At 45.5% G+C, this 27,214-nt stretch overlaps 9 protein-coding genes across 9 annotated transcripts; 4 read left to right on the top strand and 5 right to left on the bottom strand.

The window, feature by feature from the left end:
- Nucleotides 1-479: 479 nt before the first annotated feature.
- Nucleotides 480-4,456, top strand: BDV37DRAFT_52563 (uncharacterized protein). Its single transcript, XM_032090824.1, has 2 exons — nucleotides 480-1,687; nucleotides 1,746-4,456. Exons 1-2 carry the CDS (start codon nucleotides 673-675, stop codon nucleotides 4,397-4,399), a joined length of 3,669 nt encoding a protein of 1,222 aa, XP_031944070.1. The 5' UTR covers nucleotides 480-672; the 3' UTR covers nucleotides 4,400-4,456.
- A 1,844-nt stretch (nucleotides 4,457-6,300) lies between these two features.
- Nucleotides 6,301-8,235, top strand: BDV37DRAFT_269783 (uncharacterized protein; the record flags this gene model as incomplete). Its single annotated transcript, XM_032084429.1, has 4 exons — nucleotides 6,301-6,385; nucleotides 6,435-7,141; nucleotides 7,189-7,566; nucleotides 7,612-8,235. The coding sequence occupies 4 exons, from the start codon at nucleotides 6,301-6,303 to the stop codon at nucleotides 8,233-8,235; spliced, it is 1,794 nt and encodes a 597-aa protein (XP_031944069.1).
- A 45-nt stretch (nucleotides 8,236-8,280) lies between these two features.
- On the bottom strand, nucleotides 8,281-9,046 carry BDV37DRAFT_52536 (uncharacterized protein). The gene is made up of 2 exons (XM_032090823.1): nucleotides 8,917-9,046; nucleotides 8,281-8,862 (listed from the first exon to the last, which is right to left on the bottom strand). Exon 2 carries the CDS (start codon nucleotides 8,857-8,859, stop codon nucleotides 8,326-8,328), a length of 534 nt encoding a protein of 177 aa, XP_031944068.1. The 5' UTR covers nucleotides 8,860-8,862; nucleotides 8,917-9,046; the 3' UTR covers nucleotides 8,281-8,325.
- Nucleotides 9,047-15,351: 6,305 nt separating this feature from the next.
- BDV37DRAFT_269776 (amidohydrolase family protein) lies at nucleotides 15,352-16,199 on the bottom strand (the record flags this gene model as incomplete). The annotated part of the gene is made up of 4 exons (XM_032084427.1): nucleotides 15,352-15,384; nucleotides 15,456-16,020; nucleotides 16,060-16,097; nucleotides 16,140-16,199. The coding sequence occupies 4 exons, from the start codon at nucleotides 16,197-16,199 to the stop codon at nucleotides 15,352-15,354; spliced, it is 696 nt and encodes a 231-aa protein (XP_031944067.1).
- A 39-nt stretch (nucleotides 16,200-16,238) lies between these two features.
- Nucleotides 16,239-18,281, bottom strand: BDV37DRAFT_291866 (ankyrin repeat-containing domain protein; the record flags this gene model as incomplete). The annotated part of the gene is made up of 2 exons (XM_032089050.1): nucleotides 16,544-18,281; nucleotides 16,239-16,428 (listed from the first exon to the last, which is right to left on the bottom strand). The coding sequence occupies exons 1-2, from the start codon at nucleotides 18,130-18,132 to the stop codon at nucleotides 16,239-16,241; spliced, it is 1,779 nt and encodes a 592-aa protein (XP_031944066.1). The 5' UTR covers nucleotides 18,133-18,281.
- Nucleotides 18,282-19,597: 1,316 nt separating this feature from the next.
- On the top strand, nucleotides 19,598-20,389 carry BDV37DRAFT_269773 (uncharacterized protein; the record flags this gene model as incomplete). The annotated part of the gene is made up of 2 exons (XM_032084426.1): nucleotides 19,598-19,741; nucleotides 19,919-20,389. 2 exons carry the CDS (start codon nucleotides 19,598-19,600, stop codon nucleotides 20,387-20,389), a joined length of 615 nt encoding a protein of 204 aa, XP_031944065.1.
- Nucleotides 20,390-21,469: 1,080 nt separating this feature from the next.
- Nucleotides 21,470-22,390, top strand: BDV37DRAFT_52499 (uncharacterized protein). Its single transcript, XM_032090822.1, has 3 exons — nucleotides 21,470-21,717; nucleotides 21,803-21,940; nucleotides 21,991-22,390. Exons 1-3 carry the CDS (start codon nucleotides 21,568-21,570, stop codon nucleotides 22,282-22,284), a joined length of 582 nt encoding a protein of 193 aa, XP_031944064.1. The 5' UTR covers nucleotides 21,470-21,567; the 3' UTR covers nucleotides 22,285-22,390.
- Nucleotides 22,391-23,048: 658 nt separating this feature from the next.
- On the bottom strand, nucleotides 23,049-23,733 carry BDV37DRAFT_291865 (uncharacterized protein; the record flags this gene model as incomplete). Its single annotated transcript, XM_032089049.1, has 2 exons — nucleotides 23,049-23,451; nucleotides 23,513-23,733. The coding sequence occupies 2 exons, from the start codon at nucleotides 23,731-23,733 to the stop codon at nucleotides 23,049-23,051; spliced, it is 624 nt and encodes a 207-aa protein (XP_031944063.1).
- Nucleotides 23,734-24,138: 405 nt separating this feature from the next.
- On the bottom strand, nucleotides 24,139-24,972 carry BDV37DRAFT_242463 (uncharacterized protein). The gene has a single exon (XM_032081328.1). The coding sequence runs from the start codon at nucleotides 24,691-24,693 to the stop codon at nucleotides 24,460-24,462; it is 234 nt and encodes a 77-aa protein (XP_031944062.1). The 5' UTR covers nucleotides 24,694-24,972; the 3' UTR covers nucleotides 24,139-24,459.
- Between the last annotated feature and the right edge of the window lie 2,242 nt (nucleotides 24,973-27,214).

The raw sequence follows: 27,214 nt of genomic DNA, 5'->3' as shown, positions 1-27,214 counted from the left end.
AGCTCGCATTGTTGGTATTATACGATCTGGCGCATCTCAGGATGAGGTTCTTAGGGCGATCCAGAGCGCAAATAGTTTGTGCGAAAAAACGGATTTTCGCCACGGTTCTGCGTATGGAACTGTCTAGTTGCACCTGATTTAGGCTATGGATGGCTTTTTGCGACGAGAATTATCATCACTAATGGCTAGAACCAATAAATGTTACAAGTTATAATGGGGGCGCTGAAGGTGTAGTGGAACTGCCAAACTAAATTAAGGGAGGGGTACTTACCGATTACGGATCACGGACTAGCTCATATTCTTGGCTCAGCTAATCATAACCGTTGGCTATGCTTATAAATACCCGTTTACCTCACATTGGTCATCATCATGGACCGCCTCGTATCTATCGACTAACTTAAATGATCGGAATATTAGATAATCCATTATCAGCCTCTCTGAATTTCACCACGTTGACTCTGGCACTGTGCCCCTGAGTAGTGTTTCTAGACTCTCTGCTCCTCTTCGGTGTACCTTCCACTCCTAAATCCCATTACTAGTTCCTATAGTTATCCAAATAGCTATTGCCTCTCAAATCGTCAAACCCTTATTAGCAAAATTAAGCGAGTATGTTTGTCTGTTGAGCAATGTAGCGGCGCTCCTAGATCATCGCCAAACGCACAACTTGTCAAGATGGACAGGGAAATGCTACCTCTATACGCACATACTGAGCCAAGTTCATCTCATGAACCAAAGCGACAAAAGACGGTCCACCCCAGTCTTCGGCGACATGATCAGTACACAGTCGGTTGGATATGCGCGCTGCACATAGAAATGGCAGCCGCTCGGGCTATGCTAGATGAGGTCCACGAACGCCTACCGAAGCATACAGATGACACCAATACCTACGTACTCGGAAGTATCCAGCAGCACAAAGTCGTTATCGCATGTTTACCAGACGGACAATACGGAACTAATAATGCAGCAATAGTCGCGACGAACATGTTACGAACGTTCAAAACAATTCGCATCTGCCTGATGGTAGGAATCGGTGGTGGTGTGCCAAGCAGAGCTGATGTGCATCTGGGTGATGTCGTCGTTGGAACAAGAGTTATGCAGTGTGATCTTGGGAAAATCATCGGAGACGGACAGCTACTGCGAACGGCAATACCTAGGATCCCTCATCAGTCGCTTGGGACGGTTGTATCCGCCCTACGTTCGAAACACGAACTGAGTCCCAGTCGAGTCTCGACAATCCGACAGCAGAATCTAGGTAGCCAACCAGGATATAGTCGTCCAAACGTGCCGGACCGCCTCTTCCATGCAACATATGACCACGAGCCTTCAATCTCTGGCTGCGACGGATGCGACCAGTCCAAGGTTGTCTCACGAAGCAGCCGAAGGTCGGACGAGATAAAAATTCATTACGGCGCTATTGCTTCAGGAAACCAAGTCATGAGAACTGGCATTACTCGGGACAACGTAGCTCGACAACTAGATGTCATATGCTTCGAAATGGAGGCTGCTGGTCTAATTGACATTTGTCCTTGTCTCCCAATTCGGGGGATCTGTGACTACTCGGACTCTCACAAAAATAAAGAATGGCAAAGGTACGCCGCAGCAACTGCGGCGGCATATGCTCGGGAACTTCTTGAGGAGATGCCTGTGACTGAAGTATATATAGGGAATACGTATGTGCATAATCCGTGTAGGTCCTTTCCGGAGCTTAATGATGTTTAGCTCGTTCTGCTGACCCTGGCAAGTAGACTATCGTTCACCCGACGACCGCCGGCAACGTTTGTTAGATTCCCTCAGGTTTGAGCGGATCGATTCTCGCAAAATGAACATCAAAGCTGCCCACTCCAAAACGTGTCAATGGTTTCTTGGTCATTCTAGCTATAAAGAATGGCTCGATCCTGCCGCATTGACGCGACACCACGGATTCCTGTGGATCAGCGGTAAGCCGGGCGCGGGCAAGTCAACGATCATGAAATTTGCATACGAGCGCATGAGGAGGAAGGCCCAATCTAGGCACACCGTCACGGCTTCCTTTTTCTTTAATGCGAGAGGGGAGTCGTTAGAGAAGTCGATCGTCGGAATGTATCGATCATTGATACTTCAACTACTTGAAGGGTACTCAGATCTCCAGACAATCTTGGACGACTCGGAGCTTGTTTCCCAACATTTTGATAGCTGTCCTCCCTTAAACAGTCTTAAAGACCTTTTTTATAACTCAGTTTCCGCGCTCGGCCAACGTGAACTTACTTGCTTCGTCGACGCTCTTGACGAATGCGATGAACAACAGGTTATCGATATGGTCCAGTTCTTCGAAGACCTGACAGAACAATCTTCGGCTAAGGGTGTCCCGTTCCGAATATGCTTCTCTAGCCGACATTATCCTTATATCGTCATTCGACAGGGAATACGACTAACGCTAGAGGATCAACCCGGTCATGCAAAAGATTTGGAGACATACGCTGCTAACTCTCTCCGTATTGACGACCCTTCACTTGCCGAAGAGCTACGAGTGCAGCTTTTGGGTAAAGCTGCCGGCGTTTTTATGTGGGTCGTCTTAGTTGTCGATATCCTCAATAAGGAGTATCGACGCGGTGGGATGTTTTTAAAAAAGAGACTCGCCGAAATACCGAGTGATCTGAGTGACTTGTTCAGGGACATCTTGAGACGTGACAATGAAGATATGGAAGCTCTCCTGTTTTGCATCCTCTGGATTCTCTACGCAAAACGCCCACTACAACCGAAAGAGTTTTATCATGCCATCTGGTCTGGCTTATCACTCAAAAGTCTTGTCGATGACCAAATTCCGGACGTCACCATTCCAAATTCGACAGACGGCCTGGACCAGTTTGACAGGTGTGTCGTCCACTCCTCAAAGGGACTGGCTGAAGTTATAAAATCCAAGCAGCCGACCGTGCAGTTTATCCATGAGTCTATCCGAGACTTCCTCATCAAGGACAATGGCCTGTATGATTTATGGCCTGAACTTGGTTTGGATTGTGAGCGACCAGGCCACGAGAAGCTCAAACAGTGCTGCTCCCGCTACATGAATGATACCTTGGTATATGCATCTGTCAGTAAGCTGCTATCCATGCCTAACTCAAACGCGCCGATGGAAATCTCAAAAAGGTTCCCTTTACTGCAGTACGCTAATCAGTATATCCTTTACCATGCCAACATTGCCGCAGGAGCTTTTTCTCAGAAAGAGTTTTTGTCTTCTTTTCCTCTTTCCACCTGGATCATGATCCACAATACTTTCGAAAAATTCAAGGCCCGTAGATATACTCAAGGAGCAAGCTTGATGTATGTTCTAGCGCATAATGGACACTCTGAGCTCATCCGTATAAGACTCAAAGATGAGCCGCAAAGTTATGTGCCTAAGGAGCGATACAGATACCCTCTCTTTGCTGCTTTAGCAAACGGTAGGAAAGACGCCGTTGCTGCTCTTTTGGACTTATCCACCTATATATACGAGGGGGTGGATATTACTGAGGGCCTGAAGAGTAGAAAAGACTTGAGGGGATATGAAAGTCAGACACCGCTATCTTGGGCTGCTCAAGAAGGGCGACACGTGATTGTTAAACAGCTCGTTCAGAACGAAGCAGACATTAACGAGGAAGATAGAGCGGGGCTAACACCGCTTTTACGAGCTTCACAATATGGCCATGAGGCAGTAGCAAAGCTTCTTGTCGAGAAGGGAGCGGAGGTCAATGCTACTGACAAAGACGGTTACACACCACTACTACTAGCTTCAGAAAGAGGCCACGAGACAGTGGCAAAGGTTCTTGTCGAGAAAGGAGCTGAGGTCAATGCTACTGACCCATATGGATATACACCACTACTACGGGCTTCACAATATGGCCATGAGGCAGTAGCAAAGGTTCTTGTCGAGAAAGGAGCTGAGGTCAATGCTACTGACCCATTTGGACGTACATCACTACTACAGGCTTCACGATATGGCCACGAGGCAGTGGCAAAGGTTCTTGTCGGAAATGGAGCAGAAATCAATGCAAGTGACGAATACGGATCCACACCACTAATACGGGCTTCAATATATGGCCATGAGGCAGTGGTAAAGCTGCTTGTCGGAAGGGGAGCGGAGATCAATGCCAGTAACAAAGAGGGATACACACCACTAATATGGGCTTCAGATAGTGGCCATGAGGCAGTGGCAAGGCTGCTTGTCGAAAGGGGAGCGGAGGTCAATGCCAGTAGCAAACACGGATCTACACCACTACTACGGGCGTCATACAATGGCCATGAGGCAGTGGCAAAGCTTCTTGTCGAGAAGGGAGCGGATGTCAATGCTACTGACTCATTTGGATATACACCACTACTACGAGCTTCAGAAAGAGGCCACGAGACAGTAGTAAGGATTCTTGTTGGAAAGGCAGGGCACGATTGAACAGGAGCTGACATGTGTCTCACGTCGTCGGGTAGGGACATGGAGTGTCCAACGTAATCCTGCCGGGACTGTTGCCTCGCTCGGTTCTGAATAGCGACTATTGGGGTCCTACTTTATTTGGTATAGTGCTTACCGGCGTTAAAAGTACGGGTGGGTCTCGCTGAGCGGAACCACGGAAATGCCAGGTCTCCTGCGATCGGCGTATCCGACCACCCAGGTGCTGTTTGCCTCCCTCGCTTTTCCTCTCTGTTCGAAGCACAAGATGTCGTTGGGACCTTTTCCTTTTTCTCCATATTCCCACCTTAGCTAGAATGATTTATCGCTGCACTGTCAATTTGACCCCCTTCGGCTACCTCCCTTCACCTCCGAGCCTGATTGCCTGATCTACTACGATCACCTTCCCCAAGCAGTGTTTGAAATTGCCCAGCGGATTGCGTGGTTACTACTTGTGTCAGGCACACGTACCTATGTCACTGTCGGCATATTCGGGGTGCTTCTGCGATATCTGGCTTGAAATGAGAACGGAGTATCGTTAGCTCAGTCAACATTTCCCCTCACAACTTATCATGGCTAAATGCTGCTGCTGTATTAGTTTGGAAAAGGACGGTGAACTGCTACTTTTTTACTCTCCTAAATTAAGCTGCAGAGCTGTACAACTGGACTTGGCCTGACAGGCCGGTTCACAACATCATTGCCAAATGTCTAAATCGATAAAGAATTTTGCAACTAGGGAAATCTCAAATCAAACACACATCAAGAAAAAAAAAAAAAAAAAAAAAAAAAAAAAAAAAAAAAACAAAAAAAAAAAAAAAAAAAAAAAAAAAAAAAAAAAAAGGGAAGAAAGAAACAGTAAACAGGCAAGTGGGATTCAACGCACACTGCATTGTTGCTGACCTTCACCTCTCTCGAAACTGCGGGTCCTCTGAGTTCGCGAAACGAGTATAACCTCTAACATACGTAGCCCTTCCCAAAAATACGTTTCTTGTTCTGTAACTTCTTTTCTTATCACCCAGTTCAAAGTCTGGCGGTTTTCTAGTATGGTTGTGCTGAATCGTGTGCACATGCTCTTTCCACATATGTGTTATGCTTATCCTCGTTGATTCTGAAGGCCTTAATCATAATGGGGTGCACGTCTCAGTCAGCGATATCTGCCGCAATGTACTTTGTGAAGGTAACTCGCCTGAGCAGTTCTACAAAATCTGCAATCCCAAGTAGAAGGCAGGCAAATTATACAGCCACGTCTGTCCTGGGCATAGGGGAATTAGAGACATATACAAAGCACTTATCAAACGCTGATAGCTCAACAACCAAATTCGTCGGGATTGTGGTGGATGTTGCGAGTAACAGAAGTGCAGTAAAGGCACGAAAAACCAAAATATAGGGGCTGTGGAGCGATTGACGGATTTCTTGGGGTACATGGCCAATATCTGCCAGTGGTATTCCTTTATAGTGACGGTCAAGCCTCGATTTATAATAATACAAAACAGCTAGCTACTGTGCAGATATCTTCGTAATAAGTTCCTATCTGTACCCTACCTCGACACCCAAATAATAATCCATTATAGGAACTATTTGATTACCCCAACCAGTGGACCTAGCCGCAGTATAAAGTATTGGTCCGCAGCTATGTCATACAATCTTACTTGGTTAGCGCGGGTCCCATCTCGTTGCATGATGTACCAGTTGTCCTCCCCTCACGTATGCAAGGCACGTGTATCCGTAATGGGTGGTACTAGGTGGTGGGTCCAAAGGCCAAGGCTCAGTCGGTTTTAGCGGTTCTCCGTTCTACACCGACTCCGATTATATTATAATAAGCGCTAGCTACCCGAACTGATGAAAGGAAAGCACATGTCACCTATCTACGTGAGACGCTGATTTCAATTCCATTACGTTCACCAAAAATGGTTTCTGAAGAAGATATTCACGTTGGGCAGTCTTTATGCGTGCTGTGCAGACAAGCTGCAACTGCTGGGTCACATATTCTTGGTGCGTCCTCCTTTTTCTCATAGCTTTTACCCACCTAACCCGTTGGCAGACTTAAATCAGGGATTGCATACTGTCCCTGACTGTAGAGGTCCATGTGCACGCTGTTCCCAATCGCCGTACCCCATGCTCTGGTTTCATGCTACATGCTACGACATTTTACAGAATAGCTACGAGCCCTGCAAGAAGCCTACTCCTGAAGATCTAAGAAGGTTTGCTGATGCAACCAGACCCGTTTATAAATGTCACTGTAAGGAACATAGGGAAACCATGTCGGTTACAGAAGGACTCCTCAGCAAGTATACGAGAGAAATTACCCAGAACAGTTTTAGACAAGACTTGTTGGGACAATTACCCGTTGAAATATTAACTACAATCTCCGAACTAATTGCTCCATGCTGGTACTTGACCGTACTGGGCGAAACACGTCGGTTGATTGAACTTTTAAGGAATACAGGAGGAACCCAGAGTAAGCAGCTGAGTTTGAAACCGGAAATGTGGATGTCCAGAATAAAATACCGCGGAACCAGTTACATAGCACAGCTCGGCGGCAAGCCACTTGAATCAGCAAGCACTTCCGAACAGTACCGCATCAAACTACCTGATAATATCAGCAGAATCATCCTGTCAGTCGACTGTATCGGCATACGTGGGATACAGTTCGTTGACCATAAGTCGAATCCCAAATCAGATGGGTCGCCATGGTATGAGATTCTGGACGCGAGTGATACTGGTTTGGAGGTCTATGTGAACTGTGATGTATAGTTACCCAACAGCAGTAGAGGAGCAGGAACTGACATAAACAGGGCCTTTTCATGAGAAATATTCAGCTCCTCCCAAGAAGTCTATCTACGTATAGGGCCTGGAGCTCCCCTTTCCCGCCCAAATTCCATCCATGGAATTTTTACCAAGCCAGATCTAAATCTCGCTTGGATTATTTCAAAATCGATTCCCACATCCGAGGTGTCCTTGTCTGCTGTGCCAACGCTAAGACTGTTGGGATCCACGGTTTCTCACATACATCGAAAGCGTTTAGTGAATTCATCGATTTAATGAATCGACGTATGAGTACCAGCCATAAACTCTGGATTTATTTCCCGCTCAATGCACATGAATATATTAAAGCAGCTTGGATCCGGAAGTTTAGGATTTGTCGTGGGCCAGCCTCCAATCCTATCTTAGTAGTAAGTCACTCTTTCCTCGTTCTTCATTCATGGCTCACCAGTAAGCTCCAAACTTCACTAGGGAGAACCATCACATTCGGACCTCAATTTCCAGCTCGGATTGTTGATCAATACGAGTATCACCCTTTAGTCAGAGATGGCGATGGTGCTATTTCGGGAATCTTTCATGATGGATTAGATCCAACCACACAGTACATTTCCGAAGTTGGAGTTACCTGCAATGAACAATATGATGTTGGGTCGTCAGAGCCTCCGCCTATGGATACACGCTTTGAACCTCCAGCAGTGCCTCCCGGTCGAGGATCGATAGCTAGTACTTGGTATATGACAAAGGCGTCACTCAAAGGCCTTGTGAAGGTACAAGTATGCAGGGATAAAGAACAGTCACACCATCCATGTCTGGGTCTTCTGCTATTCTACAGCGATGAACATATTGAATCGATTGGACAGGTGCGATGGGACCACAATCTTAATCAGGAGACTGCTAGGCCTACTTACGTCGAGAACGGCGTCATTGATGGACGAGATTACATTAAGGATATCCGAAGCGGCGTATGTGACACTGAACTTAATATGGAAAAAAGGGCATGGCAAAAGCTACCAAAGCATGGAATCATCGTTTGGTGGTTTAGCCAACTTGGCGACAGAATAATCACATATAACGACTAGTTAGAAACGCAAAGGATACCTTTTCATTATAAGAATCAATATCACAAGATATGTTAAACTGCGAAAGCCAGCCGATAAAGTTTCATAATCCTATTCAGATGGCGGTACAGCCTTCATCATTTGGACGGCTTGTCTGATTAACCGGGCCTCTGAGGAGTGTAACTCAATATACTGAGTACGCTCAGCCAGGTCATCTGAGCCGAACAAAGGGGAAAGGTAAATATTCTCTCGAGAGCACTGCCACGCTCTACCTTTTGTGCCAAATGATGTGAAAGCATACACAAATTGCAGCTCAGGATGTTCTCCGAGATATCTCATACAAGCGTCGAATGCTTGGTGCTCGGCATCTTGGACATCTTGAGGCCCCGCGTTCAATGCCTTTGCCTCGTGGAAGGCGAGAACCGCTAATTTACTATCTCCGCCAAAATATTCGATCGTTATATCCACCCGTCGACGGCCACGTCCCTCCGGAGGAGTCTCAGAGGAGACAACCCATTCCTTCTCCGCAAAAAGGTGTTTGTTCCATAAGTAAGACCATAACTTGGCGGAGGCCCATTCGTCTGAAGATTGCGCCTGGGCTCTCTCCCAGAGACCCTTGAGGACTCCGTCAGTGATCAGCGACATTATCTTATAATGATTAGTTATAAAACAAGATGTTATTTAGGTATATCCTTCACGTACTAGTCACGTGTTATTTCTGACTGATTGTGATCCTCTGAGGTTTTGCAAAGGGCGAAGTAAAGATAGTCAACAACACGCCTGTTTTAGAAATGGAGAATTGATAATGTATATTGAGAATTTTGAAAGTGTTAGCATTAGTTTTTGGCCGAGACGATGACTGCCCTTTATAGCTTGAGGAACGTATCGGTCCCCAAGCACTAAGGCTTTGAGGCCTTGAGTATAGTAAGTAGCAACAGAATTATATTTTTCCTTTACTAGACACATAACATAAAAGGCTGGTAAACTTTGTAATGTCACGAAGACCAATCAACCCAGCCGCTGGTCATGGTTACCTCTGAGTACAGCTGAGACGATAGGCATCAATTAAAGCAGGGATACTCATCCTACCTACTGCTCCGCCCAACCAGCAAACTAGTTTTACCGCCAGCAAGTCCTTGGGCGAATTGACAGCGATGTTGTATAGACGCTATAAATGGGCACCTGAACAATGAGCTGACGGCTTCCTAGAACAAGACATGTGCCCACCAATAAAAAACGCACAGCTTTGGGTTTCTGAATGCCATAGTTGGGTGGAGCACACAACTTAGTATCGCCTAATAAACCTAGAATCAAAAATGTACCGCTCAATGCTCCCAAGAGTGGTAATGGTTGGTCTCCAGGTTAAGCTGATCCAACGTTGCTGAGTCTACTTGAGCGATCTTTCCATTATGTTTCGTGGTATATGTGTAGCCCTTTTGTGCCGCGCAGCTGCTTCACTTAGACGTATCAATAATTCAATAATATCTTGCGGCGGCTAGATTTTTATGGAACAGGAACGAGATTGGTCGTCACGACAAGTCGATCTAAGCCCAATTTCAGACAACCGCAGCTTACAGGTGAGACTGAGATATACAAAGGAGGTATGTGCGTCTGGCTTTTATGAGTTACGCCAAAGACAGCTAAGCCCAAAACTTGGCCGCATTTCGAGGAATTTACAGCGAAATTTCGCGACATGTCAATTTGTCTATCTTCTCCAAGCCAGCTGCGGTTGTCCTCTGATCGCGTGCTCGCGGGACATACGGATGGTTTAGTATGGCAGGATACTTCTCAAAAGTGGCGCTTCAGTTAAATAAAGGACATAAGTGGTTCGATGCCGATGCTTAGATATGGTTTCAAAGAAGGAAAGAGAGCAGGCTAGTGTCACGTATCCGTGAGCTCATGCTGTGGTACACTTCCTGGGAAGGATTACTCCAAAAACACTAAAAGACCGTTTCGAGCAAGCAACTCCAGTAAGTAGCGAACAAGGGCGAGGCTGAAACAGATTCGGCATGCTAGCGTTTACATGGATAGGATCTGTTGGGTAGAGTGCCCAAAAGTTTAGACAGAGGCATACCCCAATCTAGTGCAGGAGCCTAGTGCCAATTAGGAGCAAAGAGCAAAGGCTCTGCTAATATTACACGATACAGGTCATACAAGTTGCGTTTCAAGGTGGGACGCGACGCAGGTTAGTAGACTCCACACTTATCGCAAACACGTCGGCCTCACATGTTACGAAGCGGCAGCCCGAATATGGCCTAACGATCAGCTATTGGGTCTTAGCAGCTGAGCTTGCATACAAAATTTCGAACAAGGGGCCAGAGAGGACTATTGCTGCGTTGTCCAATAATCGTCAAATCTTAAAAAAAAAAACATAACCAAGCTCGTTCGCCCCACATATCGTTGGATCGTGAGCGTGTGTTTGCGCCCAAGACACTATCCATAGGCCAATATAATTAGGGCGTGCTGGTGCAGCCGGGGTGCTTGGACATTAGCGCCAGCCATCGTTAAACCACACGATGGTCGAACGAGCTCGAGCGGATAGTTCCACCTATCAAAAAGCGTATCCTTGGCGCTGCAACATGACATGCGTAGAAGATTTTAGGTAGTAATATTATCTGGACCGGGGGGCAGCGTAAGCAGAGCTGGTGACATTACCCGATTGTATCGTAACAATATATAACGATGGGTCGCGGCGAATTTGGTAAGGAAGCAACTGTGAGACTGTAGTTCGGCAAACTGGAAACAAGGTGACTATCCCAGAGCAGCATCAAACGCACGCCATCATTCGGAGAATTATTCTCACGGCTACAAAGAATGAAAACCTCCATATTAGAGGATCCGGAAACGCGGGGAAGCCGTTCGGCTACAAGTCAGCGGCTAAATCAGAGACACCATTCATACGTTTTGCGTAAATGCCATGCCAAGATACCCTAGGATATACCAGGAAGAATATTGATCCAGCCTTCTTACTTACATCATTCCATCGTCTTTATTACCTGGTTATTACTTACAATACATGATTCCTTACGTACTATCTTTAGAACACCATTTCCAGCGGTCTTCAATCCGCTCACCACCCCTACAGGGTGCCTTTCGCCTTATCAAAATCCTAGGGGATCCCAGAGAGGTCCACACCAGTATCGTCAAGAGGATCATTGTAGAGTCCCCCTAGACTATCGTCCGCTGCTATTTACTGGGTATAACAGCTTTTGTTTGCTCTACGCTGGTTCTTTATCGATGGGAGAGAGCTAGGCTCGGTGAGATCTGTTTCGACAGTAAAGGTCCTGGTGGCGAAGACCAATAAAATATAGTTCAAAAGAAAAAGTCCTGTGTGTGGCTAAATGACAGAACCTCAAGCCAGACTGCATTGTGTAACACAAGACAATTCAGACGATTGATTCAATATCAATTTCCAGCCTTGCCAATAGTATTTAACCGGAGATATTGTAGGGAGGTGGCTCTTGTCCTGTTTATTGTGAATAGGGAGGATCACTTAATTTGCTCTGTGACCACAAATGGTGCCCACTAAATCCAGTAACCATTCATCGTCCATTTAGTCACTACCCTCCAGATGTTTATCCCCATTAACAGATTCCAAAGCCATTGACGTCTCAGTCCATTTCCTTTTCCTCGCAACACAGTTGGACCTAGGTTCCGCAATAGAATGTCTGTTGAAGAAGTGGCGACGGAGGTCAGATACATCAGAATATTGCCTTCCAATACAGCAAGGGTGAGGGCACGAAACATTTCCTTCGGGGGACAAATTCTCCAGGTGTCTGTCAATATGGTTTAATAATGTGGCTTTCTTGACCCACTGTTGGAACCGCTCGTCCGCTCTCTTTTTCTCATCACCCAGACAGAATGGACATAGACCCGCTGCAACTAGCGTATAGCGAAAGGTTAAGAGCCCGCACCTCGGCTGTAGAGCCTGCAGGTGAGATTGGCAATGATTGATCCAATCTCCTTCGTTGCAAATTAATTCAGCACACAAATAACAGAATTGAACGAAGCTTCGACGGGTATGGCGATGGGCACGTTTGCCGTTCCTATAGGTCTGCTGGTATGGTGCCGCATTCAACGATTTGCGTTTGCATTGCAAAATATGCTTTGACCGTTCTTGGAGACCAATGCTGGTGAATATTAGCAATAGAAAGCGACTACCAGAAAATAAAAACAACACGCAAACCTTGACATATGCTTGGCACATATTGGACATTTTCCCTCTACGGGAGTCATGCCCGGATAATATGCCACCTTCTCGACTGAAGTACAAAGACTAACCGCATCACGTAAACATTGCTTCCCAATATCACTATCGAGAGGCACTTGCTTGAAAATGTTGTCATTTAACCGTGCTCTTTCAGGCATATATTTACTGTAAATTTGAAAAAGGCAGGTAGTGTCGCGTTCCAAAAAGTCGTTCCCAGTAATGTACTCGTCGTAGCAAACATTCCACCAATTTTCAATGAATTCAGAACGTTTGGTGCGGAGCTTTTTGGCTTTCCGGGTGTAAAGTTTAGATCTCTCCGATACTAAGTCGGCATGTTTATCAGGCCGGCCACGAATCTCCTGCGTCAGTTCACTGATCCGTTGGTTAATCAGAATCACTTCCTCATCTTTTTCAAACTCTGCGAGAGAGGCAGCATCAAGTCGAAGCGGAACATTTTGATCACGGTGGTGGGCCATGCTCTGTTCCATTTCACGACATTCATAATCCGGATCCAGGTCATGGTACAAAGCCATCATATCTACTGCTTTGAGCGATGACTGGTATTTCAAGTATGAGTCATGATCCATATGATCTAACGCCTGGCCGCGGGTCGCGGCTGTTGCCTTGGCTAAGCAGAAAAATTAGTTAGCATTATGTTTCTCCGAAAATTGATGTATACCTTACGATCGATTTTGTTTGCCATAGCACCCCGGATTCCATGCACTCGTAAGCGGTCTCTGAAGCCATCCCGTTCAGCCAAACTGGTGAGATGATGACGTAACGAAGAGAATGTCCACGCTTCGTCTGCTTTGGGACCCTGGGAAGTAGTCATTCGAAAGAAAGGTAACTCTTTCACATCCTCTTTCCACTCGAGGGTCCACGACTCTCTTCCTTTTGGGGGTCGTTTTTCGAGCAATTCTTCGACGGATGAGATGCCCTTGAATGCACCATCCGCAATGCCATGCACAATTACCCAAAACACAAAGCTTTTACCAAGCACAGGATGTTCACGAAACCAATTCTTTGGTCTGATCGTAAATTAGCTACCGCAAATATAAGCGGCCGAATATATACCTACATCATTTTATCATCTCTGTAGCGTAGTCCTTTGAGAAATTCAGGGTCAATCACGACCCAGCGTTTCAACCCACCGGTATCTCCACTCCATTTTATATTGAAAGTCAGATGCTGCAATAGAAGTCAGAAAGAATCGTCACGCGCGTGATATAGACTAACTACCTTATAGTAGAGGCATTCATTTGTTTTTCTGTACGAGCTTGATTCAACAATAGCACCAGCTCTAGCAGCAGAACCAGAAAAGAGAGCTAGTGAGCTTGCAGTCTGTACTCTTGCACGCTCGTGTACATAATCATGGTCGTCTTCGCCAAATAAATGGTGAAGAAGATGATCTATATCTTTCGCTGTCACCAAAAACCGCTCTCTGGGCTTAGTAGGAAGACTGTGTCTTTCTGTTAACACAGTCCGGATATACTACCTATAATTAGTCGCCCCAGTAATAAATATGAGGACATGAGCAGCCCGTACATTTAGAACATCCTTTTTTAAACCCAAGGGAAGCGTTCGCGACGTTTCACGCTCCCACTTGGAGGTGAAACAGGTGAAATTATTACATGCTGACTTCTGAGAGGGCTTTGTCTTTCGGGAAACAACGTAGCTTTCTGCGAATAGTTTTAGTTGCTGTGGCGTCGGGTCGGGATCTTCTCTGGTAAGATTTGCATCCTTGGGTTCGCTCCGAGAGAGCCTCCACCTGATCTATATTAGCTTCTGCTATCTCAATGCTAGTATATCATAGTAGTAAGATTGCCTTACAGCGCCCAGTTGGTAACCGCTCGTTCGTACTTTTCCTCCGTGGCTGGAGCAATTCGAGGGTGACATACGGTATTCTCAATCCTTTCCTGTTCTTGTTGATACTCTAGGGTGAATCCACGTGACTCGGCTAGTCTCTTGCGCTCTTCCAGCAACTTTTCGAGGTGCTCGTTCGAAAACATGGTCATGTGATGTCACGTGCTAGTATGGATAAAGAAAGGCAGACGTGTTGAGAATGAAACAAGAAAGGATTTCTTTGAAAGACACAAGACGTATTTATCTGCATCTCGAAATCTCGTGTCTTTCTAATTTTGGCACGAAAAATCATTGTGGGTGGCTCCGTTGTTAGCTGCATCACCCCTGGTGAGTAGGAATCACCGCTGGTGATGGCCGGATATAGGGCACTCACCCCAATCACCAGCACTCACCCTAAGTCGATAGTCACCGTTGTTTCAGCTTTTTAAAGGGCTAAAGGCCATTATACTTACTGACCACGCGTAATATGTGGCTTCTGCACGGTCAATAGGCCGCTGCGTGTCCCATGTTAATATCTTTCGCTCCCGTCCGGATTTTGGGCGAGTCTCGGAGATATCATTGTTCAGGCGGTCTCGACAATCTCATCTCATTGTGTCATATAAATAAATAACGTAACTGGTAAACGAGCAGCCATCTTCTGTTTTCCATCTTGGCGTAGCTCGTTCTTAAGAAAACCCATTCTGTCTTTTTTTTTTTTTTTTTTTTTTGGGATAGATTTCAGGTAAGGCTATCTGAAGTCGAGATGAGGAAATGTTCTAACAGTAAGATGATAAATAGGGCCAGGAATTCGATTGACAAAAGGAAATTCTTAAAACTGATATGCATAACCTCTACTGGAGTATAGCACGAGCTTTTCGCTAATATGACGTATTGTCAGTAATAATACTTACTAGAAAAACATGCTTTATATTTATGGCCTGGCGATCTCTATCGAATATGCAAACCAAGAGCGACCTTTATTAAGAGAGAATAAACGTCCTTCGCTCCTAAAAACTTGACTGCTCCTATATCAGACACTTGTATTAGTCTACTTTTAAATAACAACGCGCGTAATTGAGTACTTTCTAAAGAAATCTGGGTGCCTTTTCGCGACGGACCTGGATATTAAAGATCACCTCGGTTCAATAAATAAAAATGCCCACTTTGGCCTGTCATCATCAACTTTTACTTTAGACGCAAAAGGGTTCGGTAGTATTGAAACACCACCTACGAATACCTCCTGTATATGTTCGACCACAGCAGATAGAACCAAGATTGGGACAGGGTCACTACCTAGTAAAGCTCTGGGTGGCTCATGGAGTATCTTATCCGCATATTTCCCAACAGTAATGCTGCCTACCCTGTCTGCTATACCTAGTGTTTGAGCTGCCCCAAGGGTGTGTATATGAAGCATATCAAATGGGTTCAGGACCTGAGGATCCTTGTACTTTCCACGAATGGAATAAATGCCCATACGCATGTTCTCAAATAGATCGCAACAGTCGCTACTTGCTTCCCCATCAACACCCAACCCGATGGAAAGATTGTGCTTGGGATACTCAGAAATATCTGCGACGCCAGAGCCTAATCGTCTATTGGATAATGGATTCCGGCTTATATATACCCCAGCAACACCAGCTTCTGAGAGCATTGCTGGGATTGGATGCACAAAGTGCCCCAGGTAATAGAGATAACCTTGCAAATCTAGTATCTCTATAATTTCAGTTCCTCCATAATTGTCCTCGCTGTCTTTGCTAGTCATTCCATAATTTGCAATTATTGTACCCAAATACTAGTAGGTCTTCTGATAAACAGACACCCAATTGAGGAACTTCCGTTTTCGAGTAAGTACTTGATCGACTGACTAATTGACACTTATAGCCCCAAGGTTGCAGCCATGTATGAAGCTGATGCCAGCGTCGAGGGCACCCATAAATTGCGCACGATCCGCACGACCATCTCAGAATTTTGGCTAGTAGGTAAAATTAAAAGAGGCGGTAATTTCTTTTAGTAGGTCGGATATTGCACCGTGTGGGGCCATGTTACAGAAATCTTCTGCCTCCAAAGTAGCAGCATAGCTATAGCTATCTAGAGACCATTCAATGACTGTTTTATCTGACATGCAGCCGGGAAACACACTAAAGGTAATAGTGTACTGGAGCCTAATTACAAGATATTATATCAATACCAGCATATACCATTCCACTATACTTCTAAAAGTCTGGATAAGAAGCCCGCTCCGCATCGATACGTCTCAGACGCTCCTCATCCATGTACCACCTGGACCTGGTCTCCTCAAGTAGCTGTCGTGGGGATTTGCCTGCAGCATTCGGTTGATCCATTAAGCTGCTACCTCCAGCCTCCAACAAGGTTGCAATCATCTCTTCGTGTAATCTTATCCGTTCATCTAGCGTAGTACGCTCCGTTTCCCCTTCTCGAGTTAGGCGAGCGAAGTAGACCCCTGTCATCGTCGCTGTATGGAGTGGTGTGTTCCCTTGTGAATCTTTGGCATTGACATCCGCGCCCCGGCTGATCAGAAAGTTAGCGGCGTTAACCTGCCGCAGATTCTTTGCCATCAAATGCAGGACAGTGCTGCCATCCATATCGGTATGATGAATATTTGCCCCATGCAACAGCATGAGATCTAACAGGGCAGGGTTTATAGGGTCGCCTGCGTGGGAGGCCAGAGCCAATTCATGAAGCACAGTCTTTCCATCGGTGGCTGCAAAACTTGCATCCGCCCCGTTTTCGCATAGAAAACGGGCCAGAGTATAGGAATGGGAGCTGATACACTTGGCATGGGTACTGATTGCATAAAATAAGGCGGTTCTTCCCAAGTTGTCCTGGATATTAACGGTGTTCTGCTTGCCTTCCAAGAGTAGCTTGAATGTATCGACAATCCGGGGAAGAACTTCATTCTCCGGTAACATATCTTCGGCCAACGGGTCGGGTCCTATAGCAGCCCAATGGAGTGGCAGTCGTCCATCGCTATCACGTACAGATACCATATCTGCAATGTCAACATTGCTGCCTCGATAGTCTAGCAAGGCTCGAATCCCCGGAGCGTTCCAAAAACGGCTACCACGGTGAAGAGCGGTGACATCTCGAGGCAGGTCTGAACCCCCATAATTATTCAATTGGTTCAGGGGCATTTGTCTTCGGTGTACATCAGCCCCTGCATTAATCAAACGTGCCACCAACTGGTAACTGGCCTGGGCAATGGCCAAGCCAATAACAATCTCTGAAGCTTGCGGAGGGTCTTGTTTATCCGACCGGGACAATGTGACATCACGAGCAGAAGCGCCCCTGTCCAGGAGGAGGTGAATCAAACTCTCACTCCGTGCAACACGGTCGCGAACCCAACTCCGCTCAGGGAATTGACACCGCTCCCAATCGAACCCGACATCGGAAATAGAGGTAGAGGCAGACAGAAGTGCTGTCTCACACCAACCATCCCCAGGTTCAACCGTCCCCAGGGGTGGCTGGCTGTCCAACAGGAAGCGCACCATATCAATCTGAGCAAACCGACAAGCTATTCCCAACAGCGAGATTTTTCGCTGTTCGAGTGATTCAGTGTCAGGGGAATCGATATGCGCGTGATAATGGTCCAGAAGCACGCGAAGCACATTGAGACTTCCATACTCACAAGCGATAAAAAATGCGTTCATGTCTCGTAAATCGGAGGGATACAACCCAGCCTTCGGATGCTTCTCGATGTATTGTTGTACCATACATACATCATTGGCCTTGACCATTCCGCCCAGAAGTTCCCCATACTCGGTCTCATACATTTGGGAACCGTCCGTGTCGAGCAGCATAGCATCGTATCCATCGCCTCGAAGCGTGTGGAATGCGGGATACGACATTGCTTAATTTTTCGCAATTTCCCCTTTTCCTAAATGTTAAATTCAGGAGAAAAGAAGGGTTGATGATAGTTTTTAGTTACACAAAAAAGAGGAGAGAGAGATTCAACGAGAAGATAGAGCGAAATATTTATCTTTTGGGAGAGCATTTCGCCTGTTCTTGGCCCCACTTGCAAACTATGAAAAACTAGTGCCGGCCACTTAAAAGACCTGGCTTCAGGGTACTAGCATGCGTTACCCAGACGTATACACCTTACTGACAAACTTACGATAGATTGTTCTTGAACCCTCAATACAGTGATCTACGATCGTTTGTGGGGACATAGTCTTTACTGCCCATAGAAATATTGTATGCTTGCAGTCTAAATTCTTTCAACGGGCCTGTGATGGGAATTTCAAAGTATGATCTCTTGTTCTTGCAGAATAGAAAAATTTACAGGTGCTAACCCAGGGGTGTGTCTCAGGAAAATAAAGGGAGGATTGAACTCGTCGACCAAATAGCCATTTTAGTCGAGAAAATGCTGCAGTTTCTCTATACGGGCGACTACACCTTCGAGGAGCCCGAGCCTCCACCTACTGCTGCACTAGATATTAGTTTGCGAACTAGTGGAATAAATAGGGACAGCCATATTGCAATAATATATGCTCAAATGTATGCCCAAGTAGATTACTTCCTGATTGATCGTCTTCAAGTTAAGGCGAAGCAATATCTTGCTGCATCATTTACTGGGAACCAGAACTCAAACTCCTTTGCCTCCACTATTGTAGAGGTGTACACTTCAACAGCTAGCTTTAACCGAGGACTTAGAGATGTTGTGGTTAGGCTCGTGAAGGACAACCTGACAACCCTAAGAGGTTCCGTGTTTCCTATTCTTGACAACAGTCTTCTCACATGTGTTCCAGAATTCGCGGAGGATCTTTGCGTTTCTCTCTTGGATCAAAATATTAGCCGTACAATGCGACCACGGAGTCTTTTTGACTGAGACCAAAATTTCTGGTGTAGTGCAATTACTTGTCCTTTCAACCGATATTAAAGACAGGTATACATGCTTATGAAATTCTTGGTGTGGATATATTTGAAAGGTGACTAGTCGATAGTACATTTGTTGGCTGAGTATCATACGGAGTGCGGGGCAAAGTGTTTATAATAATCAGACCGAAGCATGAAGGCCAGGTTGTCTTATTGTATCTCTAATGACGATGGCTAGCTTCCTTCTCAAGTGCAGCTGGTAAGCAGTTTTTGAAGCTGGACGATAGTGTGTACACCTACGTTTCCAAATTCGAGGGTCCTCTCGGGATAAGTAGTGAGCTAAGCCATAAATGGACATGGTCGCGTCCCAACGACGACAACGCCCTCTCATGTACTGAATCGTCCGCAAGCCGCAGTAAACATACGGGCATTTAAAAAGCTGACCGTGTCTGCATTCTGCTTCATCGGCTGTTTCCATCGTCCAGACTCCCATCCGCAATGACTACCTTTCACTTCAATGGTCAACATCTAGATAATGACTTAGTGACATCAATATCTTCCCTTCTCGACGCTTTTAACATCCCGAATCTGCTTTGGGGTAACTATCTGTTAACCGTCTACGGAGTCCCGACGGTTGTTGATGTTAGTGTCCTGTCCAGAAATGACTGGGTTTCGAAAATAACTAACACTGCGAAGGGCGTGTCCTTTGTCGTACCCGATGCACTTAGCGAAATCTCCTTCTCTACCATCGCTGAGGCTGGCTTTCATCTCTGCTCGCGACAGCTAGACTGCCCACATTCAAATTCAAATCAATGCTAGCCACCATATAAGCACCTGCATATCGATGATGAGTTTGCGATACTGTTGTACAAAAAATCTGATGTGCTGTGGGAATTTCCAGAGTTTGAGGCTGCTTTCCACGACACCAGTGCGGACATTATGTTCGCGTCTGACGCGAGGCTTCCTCCAGCTACTTTAGGTCGCGGTCGAGGGCACTTTCCACACCTAAGTTCCGTCCGAATCCCTAGCCCCTCGAGATACTGTGAGGCTCTTATACTCTTGCTTTGTCGAGATTACGGAACTACCCGCGAGACTTACTGGGTGGCAATTTTGACGTATATGCTAGAGTTCGTTGATGGGACGGACATTCTTAATGAAGGAGGTCTGACAGAGGGGCATAAACAGTTTTATCATGCCCTAAAACTGGGCGATCCAACTATGTATCCAATACTGAAGGACCTCCACCGTGACTTTCTAAAGCGGCGGCTCCCGCAAGTCAAGCAAAATTGACTGACACAACTCGGATCATCTCAGTCCAATGGTCCGCTTTACTAAGTTGATCTTGCCTAAGGAATGAACAGCCTCTTTTAGGTACCCTAAAGTTCGACGACCTTCTCGGCATTGAATCCCGCAACTGTGAGAAGTAGTAGCCTCTCTGGTTAGATACTACTCTTTTCCCTGTTGCTAAGTCTTGGAAATCACAGTTGAAATGCGTGTGTCCGAACGCCCAGAGTGTGACAATTTCACATTGCCAGCATTGCTGATTTGATAGATCCGTTATAAATTCAGAGAAAAGCTTGCTGTTACTATATTTGGGATCGATAACCTCTTAATATATTGAAGGATAATAGTGAGTTAAGATAATGACTTTCCGGTCAGGCTCTAAGCGTGAAATTGAGTCGATTTTCTTATTTAACCAGGAAAGATCTGCAATGTGTGTTTCTCGGTGGACTTCAATCGATCAATCGCGAATGTGGTAAAAATTGTTTAGACTAAAGTTAGCACTCTCTATTTATTTTTCTGTGATACGTGAGAATAACGTGCAACCGAGAATGGTGAGTGTTAGTGAGATATCGTAGCGCGTTTGGTCGAGCAGAACAAATTCTCTAAGCGCCTCGCCGTTCCGAGAAGTCTTATCTATATCGTGTTTGAAACTTTCCACGTTAGACTTTGCCTCCGTCCAACTACTATAATAGGCTTTATAGTTTCCTAGAACTAGAAAGACAACCCGGATGATCGCCAGCTGCTTGCGAAGAAAGGGGAAAAACCCCTTATCTTTAACGTAGTCAATGTCTCCTAGTAATGCCAAAAATGGCGCCTTGGGGACGATGCTAAAAATATCATAGGCGGCTGGAGACTCAAGGTAGAGATCCGATAGAATCTGAAGTTGTATATTTGTCATGGGCGGCAACATGCAACGCGAGCTGATTCAGATGAGAGAAGGTAAAGGGTGCGCGGCGTCTAATATATAGATGTGACTGGTGCTCTGCCAGATAAGCCGATCAGATGACCTTCCCCGCCCTAAGCAATGGAACTTCCCAACGAGGACGGCTCAAGCTCGGGACCTCAGAGCGCCACATATACATGAGCTCTTATGAAGCGTCCTCTTCTTTCATTCCAAACCTGCTCTACGCTCTCAAGTTTTAGCTTTGTTATCGTTTATCACCTACCAGTCGTTATTCCAAATCATGTCTGCGCCGTCGTTTGCGGAGCTCGAGGCTGCTGCCAGCTCTGTCATTGACATCCTAAAGACGATGTCGGAATTCTCGAATGTCAAGATTGCAGTTATTGGAGGATTAGGTCTCTGGAAATATCTCCGAGGCTATCGTACTACTGAGGTTAGCTTTTTTCACCAGAGTTATGTTTGAACACTACAAGAAAGTTGGCATAACCCTTACTAGGGCGTTGACATCCTCATTACAGTTCAAGGAGCGCCAAAAACAGTTAAAGATAAACTACTTGCCATGCCCTCCAGTCCTTTCTAACAGCAGGCGCAGCTTTTTTTTCTACAGGAGCTCAAACGGCAAACATATCCAGGTTGATATCACACCGGATTGGCAGGTAAGCAGAATATGGAGTCTTTTTTTGGGTTGGAAAATAACAAGCTCTAGTCTCCGTATATTCTGTCTGCGGCCGGACCTATTTCGGCTGTCCGGCCGGGGTCTCTTCCATACATCTCAGAAACGGATCTTCTGATTTTCAAGATAAACAGCTGTGGTTTACGGTCCACGCCCGCAAAGAAATTACGTGACGCAACCGATGCTAGGTCATTGGCAGATGATCTCAGCTCTAAAGGACCTATTGTCCTATCATCCACTCAAAAAAGTGCTGTGCTCCAGGGCTTGGATGATGTAGTACGCCTCTCTGGAAAGACCGGGCTTGGTGAAAGCCCAAACTGGCACTGAGTTGATGTCGATATCTTGCTCGTCTAGGAATTGCTTGCTTGTCCGGCCATTGTGCGAATATTTTATCCTAGGACTGCCACGGAGTCGAACATAACCCGGGTCTTGCTATCAGTTCGGATGAGTCAACCTATATAGGTAATAGAAGATTATAAGAGAAAAGAACGGCATTCCCATTAATTAACTAGTAAAAAAAAAAAAAAAAAAAAAAAAAAAAAAAAAAAAAAAAAAAAAAAAAAAAAAAAAAAAAAAAAAAAAAAAAAAAAAAAAAAAAAAAAAATAGGCCCAGTCCCGAAGGGCAAAACGTAAAGCACGCCCCACGTTCACGGGAGGGAGGAGGTCCCCGAGAACCTCACGAGGGCTGGGCGTCCTTTTCGGACCTCCTCTTAGGAGGTAGAGCTCTATTCACCACGAAGATTACGAAGTGCCGCCTACATTCATATAAGAGCTTTCTTCAATTCATCCTCCGCTATGGTCAGACAATCGATACTGGAACAGATTGTTCTATGCAGCTCAGCAGGACGAATACGGGCGCCAGTGGAGCCCGAAGGGGCCCCTCGAGGTGAAAGGAGTGCATGGAGATATCGAGACATATACGAGCTTCGTTGATATGCACAGAGGTCTCCCCGAGGAGGGCTTCAATGACCACTACAACGGAACCAAATATATTAGACAAAGAAGATCGTGCGGCTACCCAATTTTGACAGGAGAATACAGAACGTTGTGAGAAAATCGTGCCATTGAGCTTGTAGATTATTCCAAATATCCTAATGAAGCCTCCCCTCTAACCATTGTGTCAATGACCCAGCAAATAGACATGTATTGTCTACATCTCCGAGTCTTAAGTCGACCTTGAAAGTCCACATACCGCTCCTCAAAAACATTGCAAGAATCTGAAAATCTAGTAAAATTTCACTGGAGCCGCTACTAGGTATATAGTCGACCTGAACTCCACGGGTATCGCGAATAGTAAGGTGGCCTAGCGGACCGAAGGGTGTAGTCTTCAACGGCTCTGTATAAGATATTTCCTCGTCGTGATTACCATCTGCGTAGATAGCAGAGAGGCTCACAGTAAAGGTCGCATTGACGAGGACCTCGTCAGGAAGTTCCAGCTCCTTCTTTTTAGATTCAGGCAGATGACCGCGCAGGTAGACGAAGAAGATATGGTCGCTTTATCAGGATATCAAAATGTTATCATTAAGCTGCACTTTAAGGAGAGGGAGGACCTTACGCGATAATGGGCGTCGGGGCAATCTCGAGGAACTCGACAGAGAATATCTGGTCTTCCTTTGGCACGATGTCGTATACGGCATTGTTGTGGCCGGGGATCTTGTCTTGTTGGGCCATAATATCCTCGCTGATAAGCACTTCTTGTTGCGCGGAGTAAATCTTAGCAAGAACAGCTAGGGCAGCGGTGTAAAGAGACAAGAAATGCGGGAGAATTGATTTCATCACGTGGTAGTCGTGTGGGAGGTCCGAGGAGTGTTGGCTTTATGTAGGGCACCAGTTGGGGCTGGAGCTCCTGCACATGATTATATAGTTTCCAAATTACTGATTTCTAAGTGTAAGTATATAATAGATTTATTAATTAAATTTTGGGAATTACGTATAGAAGTTCTGACTGGATGAAACTTTTAATTTTCTGATACAGTACAGTAAAACCCCGTTATAAGCAATGCCCAATATAGGGAATCCTCCAGTATAAGCAATTAATTTAACTGATTTTTTTTTGGTTTCTCATACAAAATTCCTTAATATTCCGATATAGAGAGCATGCTATATGCATCTACTATATAGAAATATTCTTATGTTCAGTGCACTTAGACTTATCGCGGTTGAACCAACCATACGTTTTCAGTGCTATCCCTCATATCTTCCTCCCAGCCAGAAACTTTGTAATGAGCTCATTCAACGATTCAGGTAATCCAATGAAGATACAGAAGAGCTCACCAAGCCCTCACTTCTCTCTCAGAAACCCTGTCCAACTGGTACTCAAATTGACCATTATTGTTTATGATTCCCTCACTCAAGTCCACGCACGCCTCGACCTCTCCTTGGACCTCGTCCTCTAATATCACGTCCAGCATGGGCCTTTCCTCTAGTTTACCATCTATCGGAATCACGCGCAGATTCAAAATGACCTGAACAGCGATTAGAGAGAAGTCTGTCCCGCCCCACTCAAGCCGGGCTGTTTGCTACAGTCAGAACAGAAGGGAATAGATGTCTCAGGAAGATCGCAGTACAGGAACGATCATAAGCTGAAAAGACTTCATTTAGATTGATTTCTGCCGGGATCCATTCGCCGTCGTCATTCTTGAGCTCGCCACGCAGGATACAAGGATCATCCTCATTGACAAATTCGTCAAGTTGGAGGTGTCGGGCAGTTTCGTTAAATGGTCTGTCGCTCATCATGTGGGTATATTCGGCGTGGAAGCAGTTATAATCTTCAAGCGCGACCTTAGGGAAAGTGTCCAAGTAGCCAAGGCAAGGAACCCAAGAACTTATTTATACCCAAATGTCAGTCAGCCACTGTTTGGAGGGGTCAGTTGCGTGGTCGATGTCGATCGTGTGCTCTTTCTGCATTGTTGATTGGCTATATGTGTGCCAATACTAGTACTAGTACTAGTAGACTGCCTCACCGACTGTCTCTACTCCCACTATACGGCAGGCGCTGCTTGATCAGGATGTCCACGAGGGGTGTTTGCTATGAGTTGGGCGTAGTTTAACTCTCATCTTTGGACACTTAGCATAAAAAGACAAAAAGAAAGAAAGAATACTGTATTCATAGCATACCATCATTCCATATGTCCATCTCCGGCGGGGCAAGTCCTTGTATTTGTAGATCTGGGTTCAGCTCGCCACCGAACACCGCTAAGGCCCAACAGCATGTCTACCCCACGTCCAAATCGTGTTTGATTGGCATGCAGCTACTGCAGTCTCTGAGATCTATGTGGAGCGATCGATCTTGGCATCTTGTATTAATCGGGATGTTCTGGGTATATATGCACCTAGTTAAGCTGCGGAGAACTAAACCCCAGCTCGAGTTACACAAGTCGTTGGTTCACCGTGAGATGGTTTACTTCAATAAGCCTTTTTTTTTAAAAAAAAAAAAAGAAAATAACAAAGTTTATCTAGATAAGAAGATAGGCTGGTTCCATTTGAACGGGTCAAATCAGCCATGCAAAGAATCTCTTTGGGACTCATTCAAAATACTAAGAAATAGCTCAAAAAATAGGAGTGCTACAGATGATGCTGATTATATAGATCTTACATTTGCTGAACTTAACAGTAAGAATACTTCATGCAAACACCTAGGTATATTGCCCAGCGTCAACGTAAACAAACATCGTAAGTGGCCGCTGTACGAGACGGAAACACTATCCTTCGACGAGTTTCAGTGTACTGGATGGGCGGCGAGGGAATGAGGCAATGTTTCACACAGCAAACCATATAATCGCAGCCGTAGTGTAAATAATCGCTTTCATTGGCTAAGGTGCTATGAGCAGCTGGTTTATTTCCTCTCATCTCGTGCCTGTGTTGCAGAAGTCTTGAATTATACAGAGCCAGGGGATATTTGAGACTGTGGTGTGCTCTGGCAGCATCTAGATAATACGACAGCCATTATCAATATACGTCTTGCAACACTGTCGCTTCTGTAGGGTAGCTTGATATGGGCATGTTTTTAAATTCTTATTCAAGTATAACAATCTCTTATATCTGTAAAAACTCTATATATATTGACTCATAAGGACTTGCATCGCTGAGTAACAGATCATAACGGAATTCTTACTATTTGCTACCGATGAATGAACCCATAGAATAAACTGCAATTGAATTACAGAGAACGTACAGCCACACACGTTGTATCTTTTGTAGCAAAAAAGGGGCAACCATATTGACGAGCTTGATGTCACCACAGAGTTGCCATATCGAGGGAAATACCCAATAAGACCACCTAAGAGCTGGTACATGCTATGGAGATATAAAGGCCAGCAGTACAATTCACATATTGTGCATGATGATGAGCTAATGACTGTTTTCTCTTGTTTTATTTCTGGAAACGATGTGATCCTGGGGTTCATCTCTGACAACACCTGCATGTTTTCTAAGTGACATAAGTACTGCACGTCGAGCAATCTATGCGCTAAATCGTACCACGCTACCGCCTAGTATCCTCCACAACTATTGGGATCATGCCGTGCCAATACTCCACTAAGATCTGGAGCACACCAAGGAACAGAATAAGGGAAGATCTCAAAGCAACCAGCCAAACTATTTCTGGAGAACGCAAACACTCACCGTTGAACTCAGCGCCCAATGCCTCCACCGACCAGTGGATACCAAAATTCGTTAAAACCCAGCCCCCCTTATGGAACCGTTAAGCAAACGGATACTACCTAAGAGCACCAGAGTTGCTTACCTAGTTGGCCCCGCAAGAAAGGGGCGCTTAGTGCTTTTTTGGTACTCAATCCACAAACAGGTGGGTGTGCATTTTTCGTTGGTCAAAGAGCCCCACTTCAAACGTTCCCAATGAAAATCTCCACCGATTAAGCAATAACCCAAGCATTTTTGTGTGGGAAATGGTACGAGGTGTTGCATTAGTTAGGGAGTGCATGGGGCTTTTCTTAAACTTGTAAGTCAAGAACGTTGCTGATGCCACTGTTGCACTTTGTGTTGGGCCATCTTCCATGTCTTAACTTTTATGTCAAGTAAGCAAATTGGCGGTTCTGGTAGAAGTTTGGCGGGTAGTCCGTTGTGGGTGGCAAGCCGGACGATGTATTTTTAGAATCTAGTTCCCAGTGAAGACGATGTAACGTGGGTTCCAATAGCTTGTGATACTTCTAGTATTACTGTTCTAGGAACGGAGATAGCACCTAATATATTGACCGGAAGGTAGGCACCGGAAAGCCCGGAAACACAAGTGAAGAATCTG

This window comes from Aspergillus pseudonomiae (assembly GCF_009193645.1).
Source record: "Aspergillus pseudonomiae strain CBS 119388 unplaced genomic scaffold BDV37scaffold_15, whole genome shotgun sequence".
NCBI classification, from domain to species: domain Eukaryota; kingdom Fungi; phylum Ascomycota; class Eurotiomycetes; order Eurotiales; family Aspergillaceae; genus Aspergillus; species Aspergillus pseudonomiae.
Note: the sequence above shows the minus strand (reverse complement) of the source record. Positions and strands in the feature narration are given on the sequence as shown.